This window comes from Aricia agestis, chromosome 3 (assembly GCF_905147365.1).
Source record: "Aricia agestis chromosome 3, ilAriAges1.1, whole genome shotgun sequence".
Lineage (NCBI taxonomy): Eukaryota > Metazoa > Arthropoda > Insecta > Lepidoptera > Lycaenidae > Aricia > Aricia agestis.
The window spans coordinates 22,733,014-22,755,123 of record NC_056408.1 but is presented as its reverse complement, the minus strand read 5'-3'; the positions used below and the strand labels follow the sequence as shown (position 1 = coordinate 22,755,123).

Below are 22,110 nucleotides of genomic sequence, written 5' to 3'. Positions count from 1 at the left end.
ATAGAGAAGGGTAGGGAAGGAAATAGAATAGGGTAGGGAAGGGAAAAGGGTAGGGGATTGGGCCTCCGGTAAACTCACTCACTCGGCGAAACACAGCGCAAGCGCTGTTTCACTCCGATTTTCTGTGAGCCTTTGAATACATTGAGTTTATTTAAAAAAAAAGGCAACGTCAAAAGTATCCAGAAAACTAAATAGGTAGAGAAGTGTGTTGTTATTTGTTTACGTATGTTTGGTTATTCATGATCGTGATCTATATCCATCCGAAAATAGTCACACACTCCTTAAATTGCGCAATTATATTTGATATTGGTCACGTGTAATGCGTGAAGCGTATGACAGGTAAAAAATAGAACACCCGACTTGGCAGGGGGAAAAAATCTGATGCGTATATCGGAAAGTGTCGATGGATTTATTGATGATGATGTCAGCCATAGCACTATCGCTGACGTGGGTTAAAAGAGAAAATATTGGGACCGGCTTCAAGGAAAGTGAAACTGAAGTTAAATTAGGCCTTTAACCAACAATGACTCAGTAACACTATAGCAAAAAACATCTGAAACAATTGACATAACATGAGTCCAATTCCGGCTTTATTCAATCGAACGCTTTTGAAAATTTCGTACAGTTTTATTGGCTATTCTATAAAGAAGCGATAAAAAACGTCTTGTCTAAAGGGCCAGCTTATTGAGATTTATTTATTGTATGCGATGCGATGAGATGACATTATAGTACTCTGCAGTCTACAATGAAAAGACTTGAAATTTTTACTCTCCAACGACGTATCTCATGCGACTCTACATTATTGCCCATAATAGACAAATCGGGCGATCAGGAACGTAGAGCATATTTGATTTTAATTGACCGTGATCAATTGTGAATTGTTCATACTGGAGACAGCAGCGTAATCATGGTTATCCAATATCCACTATACCCTTGCTACTACAGCCTTGGCCCAACATGAGCAATGAGCATTGAGCAGGCCTTTTTCCTTCTTAAACTTTTCGATTAACCCTCAAACAATGATCTGTCATCATAAAATATTTAGAAGTTAGATTACAAAAATGTATGGGTATTGACATGGAATGATATAAGACCGCGTAGCCCATCGACGCTTCACCAACACTAGTTAAGTTGTAAAACGGATGCGCTGGAGTTATTAATACCGGGACTGACTCGGTCAAGTCTACCAGCTGCACCTTACCCTTGACTTCGCACAACTAACTTTCAGTGCACTGCCTTTTTCATTTCATTTTATCTACGAATAATAAAAACATATTTTTGATTTGACGGTGTGTGGGTAGCTGTCTCTACCCTCTATTTCTTATTTTAATTTCTTAATTTATCTTCATTCATCTTCATAGATCTCAATAAAGTTAGTAGAAAACGGTACAGTATTTTAGTAAGATCTACGGCAGTCATTAATTGGATTTTTTCAAATAGGCAAACGTAAATAACTTCTTTAAGTTCGCTTTTTCACAAAAACTTATCACTGCAGCATAATTTTAAGTAAAAAATTTATGGATCATTTTAAAATTTTAAAATATGATATAAAGTAGATGAAACCAATAGAATTTATTGTTTTATGTGAGCGCAATAAAAGTATTTGTTTAGTTAGCCGTGTAGAGCTGTATACAAACGATCAGGATGTTTTGAACTCGAGCCAAATCTGCACTAAATACTTTATACTACGAACGATGAGTGTTGAAGTTTAAACCATGATTTTCCCGTGAAATAACTGCATGACCTGTCTTCTTGTAGAAATATTGAAAGAAAAAGCAGGACAAACATTAACAGGCACGTTGCATCGCAGACCTCCCCATTAGATTGTGGAGTTGTAAAGGAAATATATTATATAGAATATATTATGTATGAATATTGTATCTTCTATTTGGTAGGAATTCATTTATTATGATGAATAGGGAGGAAGATGAGTAAACGGGTAAATGAGTGACAACTCGTGTAAACATCGTTAATGGTTTATAAAAGTGGCATTACAAAAAATACTCTTTTGTTTCAAGATTATTTTTAAATCACTCGCTGGACTCGCTCACCTGACGCGTCGCCCGCGACAGCTATGTTCAACTTTTTTAAAAGAAAAGGCGGGAAGGCCGAGCCGGGAACGCCCGAGGCCGGCCGGAAACTCCCGAGCGACGGCCGGCCAATGTCAGTCGAGTCGCGTGCGCCGCGAAACGACAATGACGTAACGAACGAGAGGACCGGGACTCTTCGCAAGGATGTGATTAACCTGCTGATACCGGAGACAGATTACGCGCAAAAAAATACGGGAGTGAGCGCCCTCTTTAGCATCATGGGGAAAAGAAAAAGAAACAGACGCAAAGGCAAGCAACAGAAAGAGACGGCCCGAGTCGAAGAATCCGACGAGCGCGCGCCGCCTACGCCCGCGCCCGCCGAAAATATACAGGCGGCCGAACCGCCCAGTGATCCCGCGGACTGCATCAAGGCGCTCGTGTTGCAGAAGTACGCCAAGCCCGAGCCCAAACAACAGCACGTGTCGCTCGTGTACGTCGGCGACGACCCGCCCCGCGACGAGAAGAAGCATGCCGAGGCGCTGCTGCGCGAGATCGCGCGGACCATCGACTGCGAGATAGACCGACTCCATGTGAATCAAATGGGCGCCGACAACAGCAAGAGACCGGAGAGAAACGAGCCCATATACGAGAGCGTGCGGGACGAGTTCAAGGATGAGGTCGAGAGGGAGCTGCAGAAGATCAAGCTCCACGATGAGATGATGGAGGAGCCGAGGAAGTCCAACCTGAAGCCGCCGCGCTCCGACAACGAGGGCTGCTCCGACGACGACCGCTCCGACAACGGCAAGAAGCGCGTCACGTTCCGGAAGAGGATCGTGTTCGACGACGGCGAGGAGCAGACCGACGACGGCGACGACTCGTCGTTCGAGTCGCTCACGTCGGAGGAGGCGGAGTACCTCGACGACGGGCCCGACAACGACGAGCTGCTGGGCGGCTTCGTCGTCAAGGACAACACGACCATCATCGACGTCGGCGAGCCGATCGTCAAGGTGGAGTGCGTGGACGACTTGAGGAGGATCACCAGTGACAACAGTGACAGTGGGTTCATCGAGTGCGAGCGGAACGAGTCCGGGGACGAGACCAGTGACGTTAAGAGTATGGTGGAGTGTGACAGTGAGGACGAGGAGGTGGAGATCGAGGAGATCGAGGAGGAGAGTGGCTCCGAGGTCACCGACGAGGAGGAGGACAATGATGATTTGTGAGTATACGATTAGCTTTTGTCAATAAGGAAATTGCAAGTTACAGTCATAATATTATTGCGGTTTAAAATTGCTATAGTAGTGCCATAGAGTAATGCTATCAAAATCAAATGCATTCGTCTGTGTTTAAATAAACCGCTTGAACTACATACGTAAATATCTAGTAGCGTTCGAATTCTGGGGATCATAATTTATGACTGACTGCCACTTGATGCGTTTGATATCAAAGAATGTATCCGCAACAAATTATTTCGTAATCATCTTTAAGTTTTGCGTGAGGAGAATCAAAATAAAGATGGAAAGATTGGAACATTTTTTGAAAATTATGATGCATTATAATAAAAATATTCTATGGACGCTTCACACCACGTCAGTCTGGCCCCGTGCTAAGTACCTGAAGGACTTAAGTGTTACGGGTACCAGACAACGGAAATATATTTAATACTTTTATATTATGACATATATTTAAGATTTTTATTATATCATACATATAATATTTAAGACACATCCAAGACCCAGGAACATTGAAAACTTTTTGTTCCGTCGGCAGGATTCGAACCCGCGATCCCCGGCTTGCGCTACCAACGCGCCACCAACTGAGCCACAGAGGTCGTCATTATCAAAATGATAACAATAAATAAAATAAACAACATTGAACACCAACATCCTTAACACGAATAATATTCAGACTCAGACAATGCTCCAGAATTCTGGTAGGTTTTCTAAACAAACGATAAAACGATTGTTTAAAAAATCACAACCCAATATTACTGACCAACTGCGATGCTAGGAACGTCAGTCAGGCTTAGTAATTAGAATTTTAGGTCGACCATCTTCAAAGGCTGGATCCTCAAAACTTTGACGTAGTATTTAACCTTCTTACACAATGGGGGATATTTCAAACTAACTACTAACTAGAAATCTATTTCTAAGAACAATAATTAGGTTTAGTAATTAGAATTTTAGGTCGACAGTCCTCATCAAAGCCAAATCATCGTCATCCTTAAAATTTTGACGCTGTATTTAACATTCTTACACAAAGGGATGTATCCGTGGATTTTTGCGGAGACTAATTAGTGATGGATCGTCATCCGTCAGTCGGTAGCAGGTGGATTGGCAATAATTTACAAACTGTGACTCACTCAGGTGAACTCCCGCCAAAAACAAAAAAAACGCATTCTAAATGGAGCGATTAGCGGGTTGTTAGATAATATTGTAGAGTCTGTTGTTTAGAAAAGCTGATAGCTGATTGTACGATATAACGACTTGGATAACATAATATTGTATGTACCACCCATACGATAAGATCCACGTTTTTATTATACAGATGTAGAGACACTTGAATTCAATCTTTGGTCATGGTCTTATACCTTTACAAAAGCCTCTGATACATTAGAGAAGCCGCTCATGAGACAAGCAAACATACTACGTACTGTTCACGTAGTATGTCTATTAATGCATAGCTGCAATAATAATACACCATGGTGATTTTTAATTTTTAATGCGCTAGGTGCTCACCTTTGCGTGCTTATTTACAGAGGGCTGATGTTACTTGTTAGCAGTAGCACAGAATATATATTAGCAGTACCAAGCAGTAGGTGGTAAAGTGTAAACCACAAGATTTATTAAATTAAAATTATGTCAGCTTTCGTGATTTGTACCTTTAATTCTTCCGCAAAAATGCAAATGACAAAGTAGGTACTGCACATTCGAAAAAATCGCCACAATGTCTATTACTTAACTGACAACGTTTTTGTGAACAAAAGTTAATCAACTACAAATGTTAACATAACTCATCACTTCGATTGCGTCACTTGTTACACCAGCGGTTATTCCGGTTGTCCGTGTATGGTGGTGCTGTGGTTGCGGGTTGCGGTAGCCGGCTGCGACACGCACCAGTACGCACCAGATTATGGTAATACCAGCTTTACGGTTGTCAGCGACCACTAACAGCTGATACGCTCCAAAAACTGTTACATAAAACATTGGAAACTGAACATCGTGTATTTACATTTACAAGTTTGTTACATCGGCTACAAAGTTTTAAACCGCGATTGAATATAATGAATAGCAGTAGTATAAGGTTACTAGCAAATAAAAAATAAGAAGCTCCATTTGTATCGGCTTTACTTAGCAGTTTTGTGTGGGAGCTCCACACAAAACTGCAAATTCGCATCGCATCGAAAATATCGAGAGAAGTTCAGTTCCGATATCATCTAGACTCTATAAGGTCTCCAAGTTAGCCTCGAACAAGCTTGGTGTTCTTAACAGAGCGAGACAGTACTTCAGTCCGGACCAACGCCTACAACTCTACAAGGCGCAGGTTCGGCCTCATATGGAATATTGTTCTCATCTCTGAGCAGGGGCACCAAAATACTAACTGCTCCCTCTGGATCGTATCCAACGAAGGGCCGCTCGAAATGTTGACTGCCATAGTGTTTCAAACAGCTTGGACCCCTTGGAATTACGCCGAGATGTAGCTTCACTCTGCTTCTTGTATCGGTTGTATCACGGGAGTGCTCTGAGGAATTGTTCGGAATCATACCACCTGCAACTTTTCGCCATCTTCCTATGCGAAAAATATACCATCCTCATCACCCTGATGAGTGGCAGTCTTCCACCATGCGTTTCTCGCGTAACTTTCTGCCGCGCACTGCATAACTCTGGAACAAACTGTCACCAGCAGTATTTCCGGACCTATACGACCTGCAAACCTTCAAGAAAAGAGCGTATTCCCTCTTAAAAGGCCGACAACGCTCCTGCAGCTCTTCTGATGTTGCGAGTGTCCATGGGCAACGGTAGTTGCTTTCCATCAGGTGACCCGTTTGCTCGTTTGCCCCCTTATTTTATATTTAAAAAAAACTACGACAAAACTCATACTAAAAATTACATTGCGATGCGCACGAATTACTTACCAGTTCTTAGGTACATTTTGAAGACCGCCAACAATATCTCTACCTATTTTATAGGCTAGAACTTCTCTCTGAAGAAGAACCAGGCTCTTCCACTAATACGTACCAAGTCTACGATCTCAAAGTCCCTTAACACGTTCAGACCGGGACCTCCTGAACTGGTACATAGTATTCAAACGGGGAAAATCTTCATATGGCCACCGGTGGTACAATCACCGCCCCATAAACCGAAAGACCTGCTGGGCGGGGTGCGCCACCGGTGGACACGGCCAACGATTATGCACGAATTAAGCATTCTCTCTCTTTCTAACGAGCTAATAATCCTATAATAGGTCAATTGTTTTGTCTCATCACTCATCACGCGTGGATATGGATCAGATCAGATGGCTTCGTACTATACCAGCCTTAGAAAAACCCTAAAGTGGTATCGCAAACTTATCACCGAGATTGTTTGTGGCACAATGTTAGTAAGTGCTTGGGTTATTCACCAGAAATTTGGAAAAGGAAAGAAAGAAGTATTTTAGAATTCTGGTAACCAATTATAAAAGAGATGACTAGCACTGATAATCAACCCAATGACGCAGCAGAGGAAGGTGAGCCGATTGTTCAACGGAAGTCAAAACATAAATTAGAGAAAACCGAAGGAATGCTTAGAAATACCCGAAAGAGATGGGCCTTGTTACGACCGTATTACAATAACCGAATCTGCGGCTATGGCTAGAAAAAAATCAAAACGCGTGAATACTTTTTGCTCTGCATGTGACTCATCAAAAATAATTTTCGTCTGGTACCATCAATGTATTTATAATTTTTTTAATATTTGATTTAGTTAAACATTTTCTTAATGTGATCCAGCAGAAATATTTTGCATTTCCTACCATTTATAGTGATTTTGTCATATTTTGTTTCTAATAAGTAGGTACAATTTTTCAATCCTGTTTTTTTTTACTTCCCGATATAATATCCATCTCCTGAGCTACACTATGAAACTTTGTCGATGTTACAGGGCGGGAACGGTCATTACAATACTCTCTTTCAAGGCGGCACGAATTTCTTAGTACATTAAAAGTCAGGTGTGATGTGGCCACCGGTGGTACACCCCGCCCTGTCAGCGAGTACTCCGTGCTCCACCGGTGGTACTCCCCAGTCTGAACGTGTTAAACCACAAATCCTATCTCAATTAATAATCCTACAGTCTACACCAACTTTTCTGGTAAATCTATTATGCGCTTCCGAGAGTAACATAATGTCTTGCTTTTGACGCACAATTCTCTGAAACGATGAAAAAGGGGCCACCATCTTTCGTCTTTCGCAAAGAATGTGTAATTGAGTATTATATTATAGTTATCAAATATTTTTCCGGCACTATTTTCTTCTACTTTCTTTTGCTAACATCATACGAATATCATTGCTAGTTATTAGTTTGCTATAATCATAGCAGTATTATTGCGCGGTGTAAAGTTTTAACTCAAACTTACAGTGTTTGAAGATTTTAACAAACTTTGTATTTTTCCAACTGCACAGAACAGCTGATATTTTTCTGGTGTTTTGTTCCCAAAATAAAACGCAACGAGGAAACAAAGCAACACGATGACGACACAAAGCCGGCCAATACCGATGCTGACGTCACGCGCAGTACGCACGCACTGAAAACCGTTGTGACGTCATCTTGCATACGATGACGTCACACGTACGCACTGAAAACTTTTATTACGTCATTTCGCACTTATTGATCAGTTAAATATAACGCGAACCCTCTTGTTTTACAGCAAGTATCAGGAAATAAAATTTCATCAAATCAAAAAAGTTGGATTAATGTTTAAATCATATTTTGTTGGCTCTACATTTTCTTATGAGAAATTAACGAACCCAAAAGCTTTTCTATATTAAGTATTATGTTTGTCCGTACAACCGACGTACACTACACAACACAGATATATAGCGAAAAAATTCCACTCTGTAAAAATATTTTATTTTCAACGAAAACCGAGTTAATGTGTCATTATAATATACCTATTTCTTAATTGTATTTGAATTAATAAACAACCTTGTCTGTTCAAAAACTACAACCAGGGAACTATTGTTTTACTTATAATAATAATAAAATATTCAGTACATTTTTTATCAGATAGGTATAGACTTCAACATCTAACCACATCTCTTGGCCAATTCCAGGAAGACGCTGGTCTCCCAGGAGAGCAAGTTCCACAGCCAGGTGGCGGCGCTGACGGAGCTCGCGGAGACGCGGTGTGATGAGGCGGAGAGGGCCAGGGACCTCATCGCCGCCTGCAGAAAGGACATCGAGGCCAAGGACCAGGAGATTGAACGTTAGTACACCATGACTTTGACTCATAAGATTAGCGCTAACATACGTCAATGAGGTTGACTTTGATAGGCAGAATGATCGAACCCTAGATACATAATATATACATCCAGGGCCCGATCTAGCTACTTAGGTTGAGTTGCACCAGAGGCGTGGTTAAAGTTAAAGTTATTTTTATAGTTAAATATGGCGTCCTTTAGCTTTAACTTTAACCTTAACTTTAACCGGAGAAATTCACGTATGAGCGGAGGTAAGGACGCCATATTTAACTTTAACCAAAGATTTGACTTTTGCACTGTAGTTATAGTTAAAGTTACAGTTATAGTTAAAGTTAGTTGGTGCAACCCAACCTTAGGTTAGCCGCTCCGGGCAATGGCTAAGTTGGAAGATAGGAAACACAGGTTGGGGGATAGGAAGGCCAATGCCCGGCTCGCCCCCGCCTCCTAGATCGGGCCCTGCATACATCCAATAAATAAGCTATGTCTTTAGTTTTAATTTAAGTATATCTTTTGAAATAAGAACTCCTTAAAGTGGAATGTTTTACAAACATCAATTGTTGTATGGAAATACGTATGGAACGTAAAGTGTCGCGTCGCTGCCGCGTAGTGTCGCTTTAGTGCTGTCTCGCTTTCATAAAATCAGCACAGTTCACGATTCGGTCCGGTTCAAAACTGCATTTTCTAATTGGTTCGAAATTGGAAAATGCACTTTTGAAAAAGAATCTGACCCAAACATTTTTGACGCGATCTTTGACGAGAGAGAGATGTAACATCTTTGTTTATTTTTGCCCAATTTTTTAAATGCTTGCTCTCTTGATCGAATTATTTGCGATTAATCTCAATTTTATGTGCAGCAAAAGCGTGATTCGTGTATTTGGTACATCCTATAACAACAGGAACATCGTGGGTGAACCGCGTCACTCTACATTACACCAGTAATTAAATATTTATACATACTGATGTAATATTCTCTATTCATAGATTTAAGTAAATTTTTTTTCAGTTAAATTTAAACCATTATATTCGAAAAAATAATCACAATTCATTAATTAATCCTACGTGAATTCTTATGAGACGCTGAAAAAGTGTTTTGAGTGTTTTTGCAAACAACACGCAACTTCTGCGCAGCTGTTTTCGATGTATATTTCATGTTTTCCGCAAAACACTTGTGACGTTTTTAGGATTCTGTGTATTTTTATTGTATTCGATTAAAATATAGCACCCCACTATCCACTAAACTAGTACCACTTGGTTATGTTAGCAGTTAGACAGTCCTCAAAACTCTTGTTAGAGAGTATAGACTAATTACGAACATTTTTAAAACTAAAAAATGTACGACGTATTTGTAAGTATAGCCTGTATAGGTACCTAATTGATGAAAAATAATAGTCCCAAAAAAGTTAAAATAAATCGAAAAATAACATTGAGCATACCCCCCTTTAATAGGAAGTGTAAATTATCGCAACAAATCGTGGAAGCTGCTGTTTTTTTTTTCTGTTGCCGCGAAAGTCGAAACCCAACACGCCAACAATCACACTAACCGCCTTGATATTACGCGTGTCGCGTTGACATGGCGCCAACGCCTTGTACAACATGTCGCTTTCTACGAGCACAGAGCACAAAGTAAACAGAGTCAAGAAACCGAGAAGGTCATCCTTCCAGCTGGCCGCCGTCCAGATGAAGAAATCGTAGGAACGAGGAAATTATTAATCCGCGGACATGATGGATGGGTACTGACTGCTGCTGCGTCTGCGCGTCATTTTTATTTACGGCACGTGTTCCCAGTGACGTTTCAATTAATATCTTGGCGTAAGCATCGCAACATAGTCGCTCATTAACGTATAAAATATAAATTAATATTTAATTACCGCTAAAAGTTAGTAAATGAAACGATTTCTGGAGGACAGACATATCTACCAGTGGCTGAGGCTGGAGAGTTTCTAGAGCAGGTCAAAACGTCACATAAATATTTTAGTTAACGACTGGAAAGAAATAAATCTACTGTACCTACGTAAAGTAACTACGAATACAATATAAAAATATTTGTAGAACTCTCAAATGCTTTTGAATCCAATTTTACAATGTTTTGCATCGCCTCGAGATCACAACTTGCCAGGGGGATCAATCATATAGATTATAAACTATTACTAGCTGTTTGACCGAGCTTTGCTCGGTATCCGATGAAAATGACATTTTCTATAAATGATTCCTAGCTAGATCGATTTATCGCCCCCAAAACCCCCTATATACTACGAACGTCTGTACTTTGTTTCTCTGAAAGTATAGCGCTTGTTATCAACCCACTTGTTTCACTGACGGCTGACGCGGACGTCGGGTCTATTGTCTGCGTGCTCTGGGCTCTGGCCACCAGCCAGCTCATTGTCAGCGTTGTGCTAATTACTCGCACCAAACCGACATAATTATTATAATTATCATTGGAATAATAATATTTACAGTAATAGCACGTTAACGGTTAAACCATTGTCCTTGAAGTATCATTCTATAGTAATTAGTAGCATGTCGAACTCAGATACAACTACCAACGAATAAAGATATTCATGCATCATAATATATCTTATTCTTGATCCGCACCGCTAACTTTGTGTACCTTTCCAAAGTGCCAGACAAAGATTAGCCGTTCTTGTATAATTTGTGTAAGGAGGGGAGCGATTGGGTTATACATAATATTGATTTCCTGATTAATCAAATATAAGAAGGAAAGATTTGAAATTATCAAAACAAATTGTTATATGAAACTATTAATATATTTAAATTACATTACAAAGGTTTGGTATGTCTCCAGAGATAAAATGCGAGCTGGCAGCGGCGTACAAGGAGTCGGAGCTGGTGCGGCAGCGCGCGCGGGCGCTGGAGGACGAGCTCAACGCCGCCAAGAACTGCTCCGCCGACCTCGCCGACGAGCTGCAGAGGCGAAATGGTGAGAGCTGGGTAACACCAGCCACCTAAGAATTTTATAGCCTTTCTACGGAGATATAGACAAAGTGATAGATCATAGGGAAAGGCATCGGTGAATGTCCCTAAAATCTGTCGGTGTTTTTTTTTTTTGCAGGGAAAAGTATTATTACGTCTAATATCTGATACCTCCATAAAGTTAATATACCTAGCGGAATAGAGCAACAATCTCGAGCTGTCAACGAAACCGAAATTGGTTTTCATCTGTGTGAAAAATATGTGTAGATATACACTTACACAAGCATGATTGAACATGAATTCTATGAGATTAAATTGTCAACGTGCGGCACGTGCCGACTGGACGTCAAAAAAAGAGTGCTGCTGTCATGTATCACACGTCTCTTTTTACCACGCATTGTTACTGATAATGACATATCTCTCTTGCTCAGGCCTTTGTTTCTCTATTCCGCTAGGTATATTAACTTTATGGATACCTCGGCTGCTGCCGACGTGACAAGCAAAGCATTTAAAAAGTAAATTGCATATGTTTTGGTATAAAAGTTAAACCTAAATGTTACTGTTTCCAGATGAAACAATACGTGAGTTGCGGGCAGAACTCGAGGACTCGAACACGCATCGGGCCGAGCTGGAATCCAGGACAGAGGCGCTGATAAAGGAGAAACAGCAGTTGCTGCAAGAAAAACTTGTACAGGAACAGAAAGCTAAGGAGGTAAGAATCTTAATACTCGTAAGTATAAACATACGAGTATTAAATAAACAATGAACCAAATTTGCCATATTATGATGTTTTAAGCGCTAAGCCGCGCTTGTGCAAATGTAGGATATTGCTAACCGTGTATTAAAAGGTATTCGTATATTACACGAAACGAAAGAGACAACATGATATTTAACCTAGAATGAGCTCTAACCCAGATCATTTGGGAGGGAGGAAACATAGTATAAATGATATTGGTAATATTGTATTGAAAGCAGCTTATTTGAAATAATCTAGAACAAGTAATGAAATTATTAATTAAACATTACGACAGGCGCTAGAAGCGGCGGAGGCGAACACTAACAAATGGCGCGCGGCACACGAGGCGGCGCGCTCGCAGGCGTCCGCGCGCGCCGAGCGCATGCTCGCCGACTGCGAGTGGAAGATGCGCGAGCTCGAGAAACGCGCGAGAGACGCCGAGAAACACAACAGAGAGGTAATACCTGGATTATATTAACTTTAGATTGATAGGTGTATTAAAATTACTATACTATAATTGTATATCATGTTATGAGTTTCACGTGCAACTTTTGACCAAGTTAAGTTGCACGTGAATCGTTGCAATTTGTACTTTTTCTATTAAAGGGTACATTTAGTAGTATCTAATTATCTTTCAACGAAGCTAATATCTATATTCCAGCTCACAGAATCAGTGGAAAAACTGAAGGATGCTCCTGCCAACCCGTCCCACGTGGCCGAGCTCCAGCAGCTACGGGGGCTGGCGACCGAGCAGCAGAGATCAGTTCAATCTCTCACACTGCAGCTGCAGCAGATTGAAACTAGAGAAGAGACTCTCAAATTGGAAGTACACAGACTCAAAGACCTTCTCGAGAGAGAAGCACAGCTGAGGAAAAGCAAGGAGGAACAGCATTTACAGGTTGGTGGATGCTATAACGTCACGTCTTGATAGTTTCTTACATATCACAGTAATCTGGCTTAAAATATGTCTTCTTTAAATTGTCGATGTTGATAAAAAGAAACTCTTTTTTTTCTTTAGGCGTTACAGAGGCTAGAAAACCAGCACGATGCGAAGGTGGCAGCCCTGCGCGCCGAGCACACGGAGGCGCTCGCTAGCGCGGCGAGCGCGCGGGCGGCGATGGAACGAGCGCAGGCCGAGCGCACGCGAACCGCATTAGCGCAGCTGCGAGCCGAACACGAGCGGGACAGTAAAAACGCTGAGCGGAAACTTAGGGAGCTATCAACGAGGGTATGTTTACAATTGTATCACAAGTGGATACTTATTTACGTGTGTACTATGCAAATTGAAACTAATTACATAGCAAAAATAGTATTTATAACTGCCATAATAGAATATCCATAATAGAATCTCTATTCTCTTTTACATATTTTAATTAAAGTTTTTTTTTTTAATGTTTGCACCTTTCAGTTTGAAAACCTCAAAGAAGTATTAGCTTCAAAAGAATCACAGTTTGAGAAATCAATAGCAGAAGCCAACAGTAAAGCGGACTGGGATATTCTCCAGCTGAGGCATCTACTGGACAAGGCCGACATCAACTACGCTAATAACATAGAGGCGTTGACAGAAAGATACGAAAAAGAAAAAGGTAAAATAAGATTTAAATATTTATTTGTAATACAAATCACCATGGAAATTGAGCTTAAAATTTTGTTTTAATAGCCTATTCAAACCATATCATAATAAACATTCCAGAAAGAATAACAGAAGAGTGGGCAGAAAAGTTCCGCGTGCTAGAAGAAGAAACAAAAAATGCTGCCGAAGAAGCCCGAAAACTGTTGGAAGTTACGAAAAGAAACCTCATAGCTGAGAAAAATGATCAAATCAGTAAACTTAAGGAAAAACATAGAATTGAAATGGGTAATGATAAAAATTGATGTCGTTCATTTTATAAATCTCCATAAAGATGGATATGAGAGAGGAGCTTTATATTATTCTTTTTCTTTCAGAGGAGCAATGGGAGCAGTTCATGGCAGACAAAGAGCATTGTCTAGAGCGGATGAAGACGGAGTGTCAGCAGGAGGGACAAGAGGAGAGGTCCAAGAGAGAGAAGGACTTGCTGGTCGAGATTGAAGGTAAAGTTTTCCACTTAACATCAAACGCATTATGCAGTAGCCGTAAAAAAATTGAACACTGCTAAGTAATAGTTAAAAAATATATGAAATTGCAAACGTTCGGTAAACTTTAAAAGAGAAAAAATTGTCTAGTTTGTTTACATTAAATAAAGTCCCGAAATAACTAGACAAGTTTTGACAAATGTGTGCATGTATTAAATCACGGAAAACGTTTAATTGCTTACATCTTCGAATAACGTGTGGACTGTGGATGTAGTCATGACATATCGTATAGTTTTAATCAAATTTATAATTTTCTTCCAGAGCTAAAATCCCAGTTGAAGCTGGGTGGCTCGGACTTGGATCGACTGAAGATGGAGACGGCTGCGGTCGGCCGAACCTTAGCAGTCACTGAGCAGGAGCTAAGGTAAGATTTTATATTTATTTTGCATGCCACAATATCATAGTCACTATAGTATCTACGTAGATGATTTTTATCGCATGTTCGTGAAATTCCATGAAATTTGTTACCCTGGAAAGAGCTTCTCTTAAATACTTAATGAATTTGATTTAGACTATCGACAAGAATTCTCTCTCTTAGTTGCTAGTTGCTTTACCAATATTCAAAAACCAATTTCATGGAAATCAATTTATCATTAATGCCTTGTCATTCTAACACATATTTGGTAGCAAAATTTGTCCCTAAGTATAGGTTTATTTATGTAAATTTTACAGATATATTTATGTACACTAAAATATTGTCTTTTGGACCGATTTGGCTACCGTCGCATGTCTAATTTGTCCAACTACTAGTTACTAATGGGAAATTTAACTGCAATGCGTTTAGGAATATGGTCTTAATTAGTAATTATTATGCCGTCGATTAAAATAATCTTAAGCAATTCCTAAACGTACCTAGAATATTTCTAACACATTCATCAACATTTTATCACAATGCGAACATCGTAACAAATTATTCTGACGACATAACACATAATATTATCATAATAAAACTCAGTTTCATAATTTCAAACAATGTCAAAAATCGTGCCAAATAATAACCGTATATCATTAATTAAATTGTAACGATTTAAAAAAATATGCGGTAAATTATGCATAAAAGTCCAAAAGGCAGTATTTACATTTCAATACAAAAAACGAACGATATTATGATAAAACAATTTATACCTAATTTAAATTATGTGTGCTGTAAATTTTGCTAACAGCGTTAATAACACAGACGGTACTGTTAAACAAGGCATTAATAATATGTAGGCATCGGTACAACCGATAGCAGAAAAACTTAATATTTACGAAAATATTTATGTTTTGCACAAAACAACGCAAAAATGCACTTTATATCACACTTGATATATTTGCCCTTGGCAACCCTGACGCGGGGAATCACCGATGGTCGCTTGTCGACAGCTGCAGCTGCGTCGGCGTGCTGGCGGCGAGCTGCGCGTGTGCACTCACGGGCTCGCTCCGTCTTGCTCTCGGGACGTTCCTCCTCTCACTCGCACTCTACTTCTATATCAAGATATATAGAAGATATAAAGTCTAGTCACTTAAAATTATTAACAAGAGGGCCACATAGTAGTGGTCTCCGTAGATTTGTGCTCCGAATAATTAGAATAAGTAATAACTTTAAACTTGATGTTTTGTATAACTTTGAGTATTATAGAAATAATTTCTGAATGACATAACAGTATTTTTGTATGCCAAATAGATAATATTATTATATCTACCGCTTTATATGGAGCAAGGAGCAAGAAAATAACTGATTTTGCATGTTTTTATCCTAACAAAAATATAACACTTGAATACCAAATAATTATAATATTTTAAAATGCAATTCCTCTTGCCAGTATGGAGAGACTTTTATTTGAAATCGAAGGACCAACATTTTTAAATTCTGAATTATTGTTTTGCGTGATGTGGCTTTGATAAGCTTTGTTAACGTATGCAATTATAATATATATTGAAATGTAACTGCCCAGGACCATTTTAATGCTTTATATTATATTTGTGCTAAATATAAAATTATTTTATCTAGTCATTATTCCAAGTTTTTATACTTTTATATGAGAATCAAAAAATCATCTGAAACATTAAATTCATTCATATCATTTTCTTTTGTTAATGTTTTAAATTAAAGGACCAAAATTGTTTTATAAATAAATAAAATTCATATGGCTGAAGTTCAAAATTCACTTCACAACATTTTAAAAAAGTTCTGTGTGCCACCTCATATTTTAGGTATGCATAAACCATGTATCATTTGTTTCTTATAATAAAAAAATTAATTGAACAAGTATTTTTATTTCAATCTGGTAAAACGATTAAATATATTTGAAATTAGTTTTGATGTTACTAAATTACTCAGTCAAACATTAAATAAATTGAACAACAGCTGTTAGAAAAATACTTTGCCATATTACAGAACAAATACACTTTACAAAATATTAACGAGTTTTTCCCTTAACTAACTAATGAATAGAGAGGCTTTGGAGAGGGAGAGAAAGTTGAGAGAGAAGGCGGGAGAAGACGCGGAGAAGATGAGGAAGCTGGAGAAGGGGCTGAAGGAACAGATCGAGCATTTGCAGAGAAAGTGCGCGTGTCTGAGGAAACTGTAAGTTTTAAACAAATTTTTTATTTAAGTTTCTCGATTTAAGTTTAAAATTTTTATTGATAATACCTGCAATGGCTCATGGAAATCCTCACTCTACATTAAACATTTCTATGCAATATAAAAAATTGCAAACGTAACTACATAATATACTGCTAAAAAAAGTATCATTATGAAGTGACTAGCAATGAACACACAATCTGATAATGGCTAGTGAAAGCCGATAGCAGATAAACTAGAGAAAAGAAAAAAAATCATGAAGTTGGTAGAGACATCACACTTAGGCTCGCACGCGCTAGTTTGATTAACATCCCCATTTCTGCTTTCCCTTTACTAAATACGAAGAATAAGACGGATAACGACGATCAACATTACCCAAGGCTGGCGCAAGGAGTTCTATATTATATCTCATTCTGTTACACTACCTTGTTACACATCATCTTCATCAACGCATCGCCGTCCACTACTGAACTTAGGTCCTACACATGTTACTATAACTTTCAGTTTCGACGACATGCGCACGAAGCTGTCGGCGCGGGAGAGCGCGGCGGAGCAGGAGATCCGCAAGCGAGACAGGGAGATCGCGCTGCTGCGGGCCGAGGTCGCCAGGCTCACCAAGCTGCTGGTGGAGCAGGGGTCCGTATACCAGCAGGGAACACCTTGAAATCGTAAACGATAAAGTTATTCCCTTACAAAACGATCAGCTATCCGTTTTTACAACTTCCTTCAGATACATAAGTCAAGTACAGTCAAAGATGAATATAGGCTCTTTGAGAGTTGATGGAATATAGTTACTAAATTATAGTTGTAACTTGTAGACGCCGAGAATGAATTGGATGATAAAGACTGAAGACATAATATTTTGAAGATTACTTCTTCTAGTAATTGCCTTTTTTACAAACGTTATTATACAGACGCACAATGTAAGACCTCTTGGAAAATAGACATTAGCTCAGGTTAATTAACCTATATATTCAAAAAGGACACTGCAAAAGAATACAAACTACCCCCATTTTATAGGTGCCAAAATTTGGGAGCTCGGACACGCGCCGACGGATGCGAGCAGCTGGTCACTGATGAGATGAATGCCTCTAGAAGAAAAGGTAAAGTATTTAAATGTTATTTTACTCTAGATGTTAAGGAGTATACCACGTTAGCTGATCCAAGAACCATAATAAAATAACCATTTTGGGGAGGCCGTTTTGCAGACCTTGGTAATTTTGGTGTCTGCTTTTTATTACTAGCTTAATAGTTAAATACTAAGATTTGTTTCGTTTGGATTTGTCCTTTTCTCTTTTTTCTTCTTGATGCTTGCACAAAGCACACTACCGCTATTTTATTCATAACACACAAGACCTGAGATTTGAGAAGGAACCTTTACAAAAGTGAAGGGATATAGAGACAGTTTAAAAACCATGAGCGTACTGAAAAATTGAGAAAATGAAATATGAAATTTTAATAAATTCAATAGAAAAAACACACTCGACATTTTTCCTAGTACCTGATATTGACACAGTATTTAAACAAACACCTCAACTGCTACACACGAAAATAACGTTTGTTTTGTGTTTAGCCGTACACTGTGTCTTTAGCTTATTGCAGTCAACCGATATGTAAATACGTCGTCTAGCTTTACTATCGCCTAACATTTTCCCGCTTAAACAGACGGCTTCTCATTCTGCCTACAGATAGACGTTAAATTTTAGGGGAGGGCTCACGTGCGCACGACACGAAGCGCCGACCGACACTGCCGCAGCTCGAGCCGCTGCCCCCCGACGCCAAGCGCCCCGCCGACGACGCACAAAATGGCCGCCGCCGCTCGCAGAGCATCGAACTACCCGCAGTGCAAGTTCCCGGCAAAATCAAACAGCTAAAGGACAAAATTGACATGTTCGATAGAAAATAGCGAGTAGCTAAACACGTCGCGATTACGATGCGAGGAATTTTTGTTTTACGAAGAAAATGCAATTTTGTTGTCTTAAAAATAATGTCTTTGTATTTGAATGGAAGTAAGTACTGTATATTGGAAGGTCGAATGTGTATTTACTATAGTATTTATATCTTTACTAAATGTTATACTTTATATCTTACAAGTTATAATGCCATAAACTACTGCGTGCTCTTGTAACGAATACCATAATAATATGTTAAACTTAATGCTCTTTGATATTCAAATATTTGAAGTAGAAGGACATTTAAGAACGAAAATGTTTGGTATCTATTTCATACTAAATTTAACTGTGTAAAAAGTCTAGTACTAAAAGTAGTCTAAGGTAAGGGAACTCAAATAATATTACTATCAAGATTCAAGGCTAGTCGACATTGTATAGTAGTGAGGAAAAATGCATTTTAGCTAAATGTACTCTAAAATACGTGGGCATATAATTGATTTGAAAATGATGCTGGTTGGGGCAAATTATTAAATTTACATTTTGGGTAATACTAAATAACAACAAATTAGTGGGATGAGGCCATTGACTTACTTTGATGATGATATCAAGCGACTCTGATTAACGCTACCTTGAAACAATGTGTTTCAAGTTTCTAGTGTTTCTACACTTACTACTGCTGAAAAAAAAATGTTAGTTTACCTAGTACCTACTTACTTACATAAGGTGCAATATTTTTTGTATAAGAGGAATAGATGTAAGAATAATGTGATGTAAATATTAAATTTTATAAAATAAAATCTTAATTAACAATAGTTGTTTTTGATTTTATGAACATAATAATTAAGTAGCATTAATTTTTAATAATAACATTATAAGGAAAACTTTTTGTTCCGTCCGCGGGATTCGAACCCGCGACCGTATTAAGCCACAGAGGTTTAATAAATAAGGAGATTTTTTAGTGTAGAGCCATCTATCACAAAAAATTAAAAGTTGAAAGATCTAAAAAGATTTGTCGATTCAATATTCAATCATCGATAACGATAAGAAAAATTTTGCCACTCAATTTATTTTGCAGGATCTTATTTTATACAAAGCGAAATCCTTATCAGTAGATCTTAATTCTGATAAGGATTTCGTAAAAAAAGGCAAAGAAAGAACGAAACCAGAAAACTTAGACTTTTAGGTTTTAGCTTGTCGTTATTACCTAAAAAAAAGTCTACTCTATGGGCAGCAGATAGGCAGACGCACCAGACGTCAAACTTGACATTTGGCTTGTGTCATATGTGACAGATAACCTAAAAATATTTATTTACATTATTTCGAAGAAATTAGTTGCCTTTTATTTCAAAAATGTCTAATAAAAACCTTTTTATGAAATCGGCGTTCGTCCGAGCGCCTCTTCAAAATGGAGTTGGTCGATATGTATGTCAGTTACAAAGAGTTGTTCTCAAATTCTGTAAAAGCCATGGAGGAAGTCGAGGCTTACGGTAAGAATTACACACAAAGTTTAAAATCTAAAGCAGGGGTCACCAAATGGCAGACCGCGGTCCGCATCTGGACCGCCGACCCATTGTGTGCGGACCGAGCATTTTCGAAGATGAACTACGTTAAAAATAAATATCGGTCTCGACTTACTGTAAACATCTTCAGGATTTAATATCAATAGCTTGCACCTGTTTCACTTTAAACATCATATCTTTGTAATTTCCGTAATTACTTACTTTTGTTTAATAAATATTTTTTATAAAATGTGTGGACCGCGAAGGTCAACTTCATTCCTGAAAATGGACCCCGAGCGAAACTAATTGGTGACCCCTGATCTAAAGCCATAATGATGATTTAATGATGAATTAATCATAAATATATTTAAAATATTGTAGGGACTTCATTGAACAAGACTTGGTGGAATTTGCTAGAGAAAATCCTGGTGTAGTTGTGTACTTGAAGCCAAGAAGACACCGCAGTCCAATTATTGTTGGTGAATATTGTAAGTAAATGCTATTAGATCAGTGTTGAGAATTTAATCTTTTTTATACACTTATTCAGTTTAAAATTGCACATTGCTAGTGATATAAAATTTAATAGTAGCAATGATATTGATATAATATTGCAATGTTATTATTAAACTATTAAAATGTAGCAAAATTAATAGAAAACATATTATACTTGTAGTGAATGGTGACCGGGTGTGGATGAACATGCATAACAAAACTCATTCAGAAATAACAAAATGGATTGAGGTGTTGAGGACGCAGCAAGGGGATGTCTCGGCTGCACGCCTGAGGAAGTACCAATATACAGACTACCCCTCTGTCCAGGGACCCTGGACTCCCTTCACATTCAAAGACCCTGAGCTGAACACTGCCACAATACCTAATCCTAAATTTGGAGCCAATGACAGACTTCCAATGTCTGCCACTGAAAAGTTGAGAATACTATTTGAAAAACAGAAGATTAATGAAGAGGAAGTCAAAACAAATTAATAGAATACTGTTAGACAAGATATAGTTCATAATTAAAGTGTGGTTATGAATGTTTGTAAATAATAGTTTAGCTGTAATAGTGTCATTAAAATAATAATTATTAAGGCTGGTTTTATAGTAGAGCGTTTCGCAGCGCCGTTGGAGCGCCGCGCGTTCGAATATGTATGGGGGTAGTAGTTGCGTTTTAAAGTCCGCGCGCTTGAGCAGCGCCGTTCGTCCATACGTTTGTTACAGCTTCGAACGCGCGCGCTCCAACGGCGCTGCGAAACGCTCTACTATAAAACCAGCCAAACAAACTCTTCAAAATTATTTTCTTGGGGTGGATACTGTATTTGTGTAGTTTTTAGGGTTCCACACCCGGTAAAAACGGGACCTTATTACTAAGACTTCATCTGTCCGTCTGTCTATCTTTCTCCAGGTTATAATTCAAGAACGGTAATATAGCTAGAGAATTGAAATTTTCACAGATTATGTATATCTGTTGCCGCTATAACAACAAATACTAAAATCAAAATAAAATTAATATTTAAGGGGGACTCCCATACAACAAACAGGACTTTTTTGGCCTTTTTTGCTCTATATCAATAATGGCAACAGGTACTTGATTTTTTCTCAAAGTCCTTAGTTATATGTGTACTTTAATATTAATTAATAATAATATTAAAATAAACAAAAAATTAGGGGGGGCTCCCATACAAAAAACAATTTTTGGCCTAATTTTGCTCTATAATGGTATGGAACCCTTCGTGCGCGAGTCCGACTCGCACTTGGCCGATTTTTGGTTTAATTCTTGTTTCTAGATCAAAATTCAACAGGTGTTAAAAAATTACACAATGAAAATACAAAGGGTAAGTTTCAAAAACAAGTATTGAATGAATTATGTAATGAAAAAATTTGTAAAGTATT

The 22,110-nt window shown here is 38.5% G+C and overlaps 2 protein-coding genes across 5 annotated transcripts in view; both read left to right on the top strand.

Moving 5' to 3' along the window:
* Positions 1-19,531, top strand: part of LOC121725666 (nuclear matrix constituent protein 1a) — a 29,229-nt gene extending 9,698 nt beyond the window's left edge. Inside the window, exons 2-16 of one of the 3 annotated variants that reach the window (XM_042112698.1) lie at positions 2,019-3,246; positions 8,335-8,486; positions 11,285-11,419; positions 11,982-12,124; positions 12,444-12,605; positions 12,810-13,046; positions 13,167-13,376; positions 13,557-13,734; positions 13,842-14,006; positions 14,096-14,221; positions 14,525-14,627; positions 16,701-16,832; positions 17,334-17,465; positions 17,850-17,932; positions 18,536-19,531. In XM_042112698.1, coding sequence (XP_041968632.1) covers positions 2,075-3,246; positions 8,335-8,486; positions 11,285-11,419; positions 11,982-12,124; positions 12,444-12,605; positions 12,810-13,046; positions 13,167-13,376; positions 13,557-13,734; positions 13,842-14,006; positions 14,096-14,221; positions 14,525-14,627; positions 16,701-16,832; positions 17,334-17,465; positions 17,850-17,932; positions 18,536-18,735 — 3,330 coding nt within the window. In that variant the 5' untranslated portion in view covers positions 2,019-2,074 and the 3' untranslated portion in view covers positions 18,736-19,531. Of the gene's footprint in view, positions 1-2,018; positions 3,247-8,334; positions 8,487-11,284; positions 11,420-11,981; positions 12,125-12,443; positions 12,606-12,809; positions 13,047-13,166; positions 13,377-13,556; positions 13,735-13,841; positions 14,007-14,095; positions 14,222-14,524; positions 14,628-15,628; positions 15,785-16,700; positions 16,833-17,333; positions 17,466-17,849; positions 17,933-18,517 lie in introns of those variants that run through there. The other 2 variants (XM_042112699.1, XM_042112701.1) reach the window with 2 other exon arrangements.
* LOC121725682 (39S ribosomal protein L43, mitochondrial) lies at positions 1,034-21,308 on the top strand. 2 transcript variants are annotated; one of them, XM_042112738.1, is made up of 4 exons: positions 1,034-1,047; positions 20,047-20,208; positions 20,602-20,708; positions 20,894-21,308. In XM_042112738.1, exons 2-4 carry the CDS (start codon positions 20,072-20,074, stop codon positions 21,202-21,204), a joined length of 555 nt encoding a protein of 184 aa, XP_041968672.1. In that variant the 5' UTR covers positions 1,034-1,047; positions 20,047-20,071; the 3' UTR covers positions 21,205-21,308. The 2 variants fall into 2 exon arrangements, with proteins under 2 accessions (XP_041968672.1, XP_041968671.1); XM_042112737.1 differs by lacking the exon at positions 1,034-1,047 and having other exon boundaries at positions 20,017-20,208.
* Positions 21,309-22,110: the final 802 nt, after the last annotated feature.

What these genes read in the sequence shown, in the direction of transcription:
- LOC121725682 (XM_042112738.1), top strand. Translation starts at nt 20,072, where the DNA reads ATGTCTAATAAAAACCTTTTTATGAAATCGGCGTTCGTCCGAGCGCCT. An exon ending in GGAGGAAGTCGAGGCTTACG is followed by an intron (nt 20,209 to 20,601) that starts GTAAGAATTACA and finishes AAAATATTGTAG; the next exon opens with GGACTTCATTGAACAAGACT. An exon ending in AATTATTGTTGGTGAATATT is followed by an intron (nt 20,709 to 20,893) that starts GTAAGTAAATGC and finishes TTATACTTGTAG; the next exon opens with TGAATGGTGACCGGGTGTGG.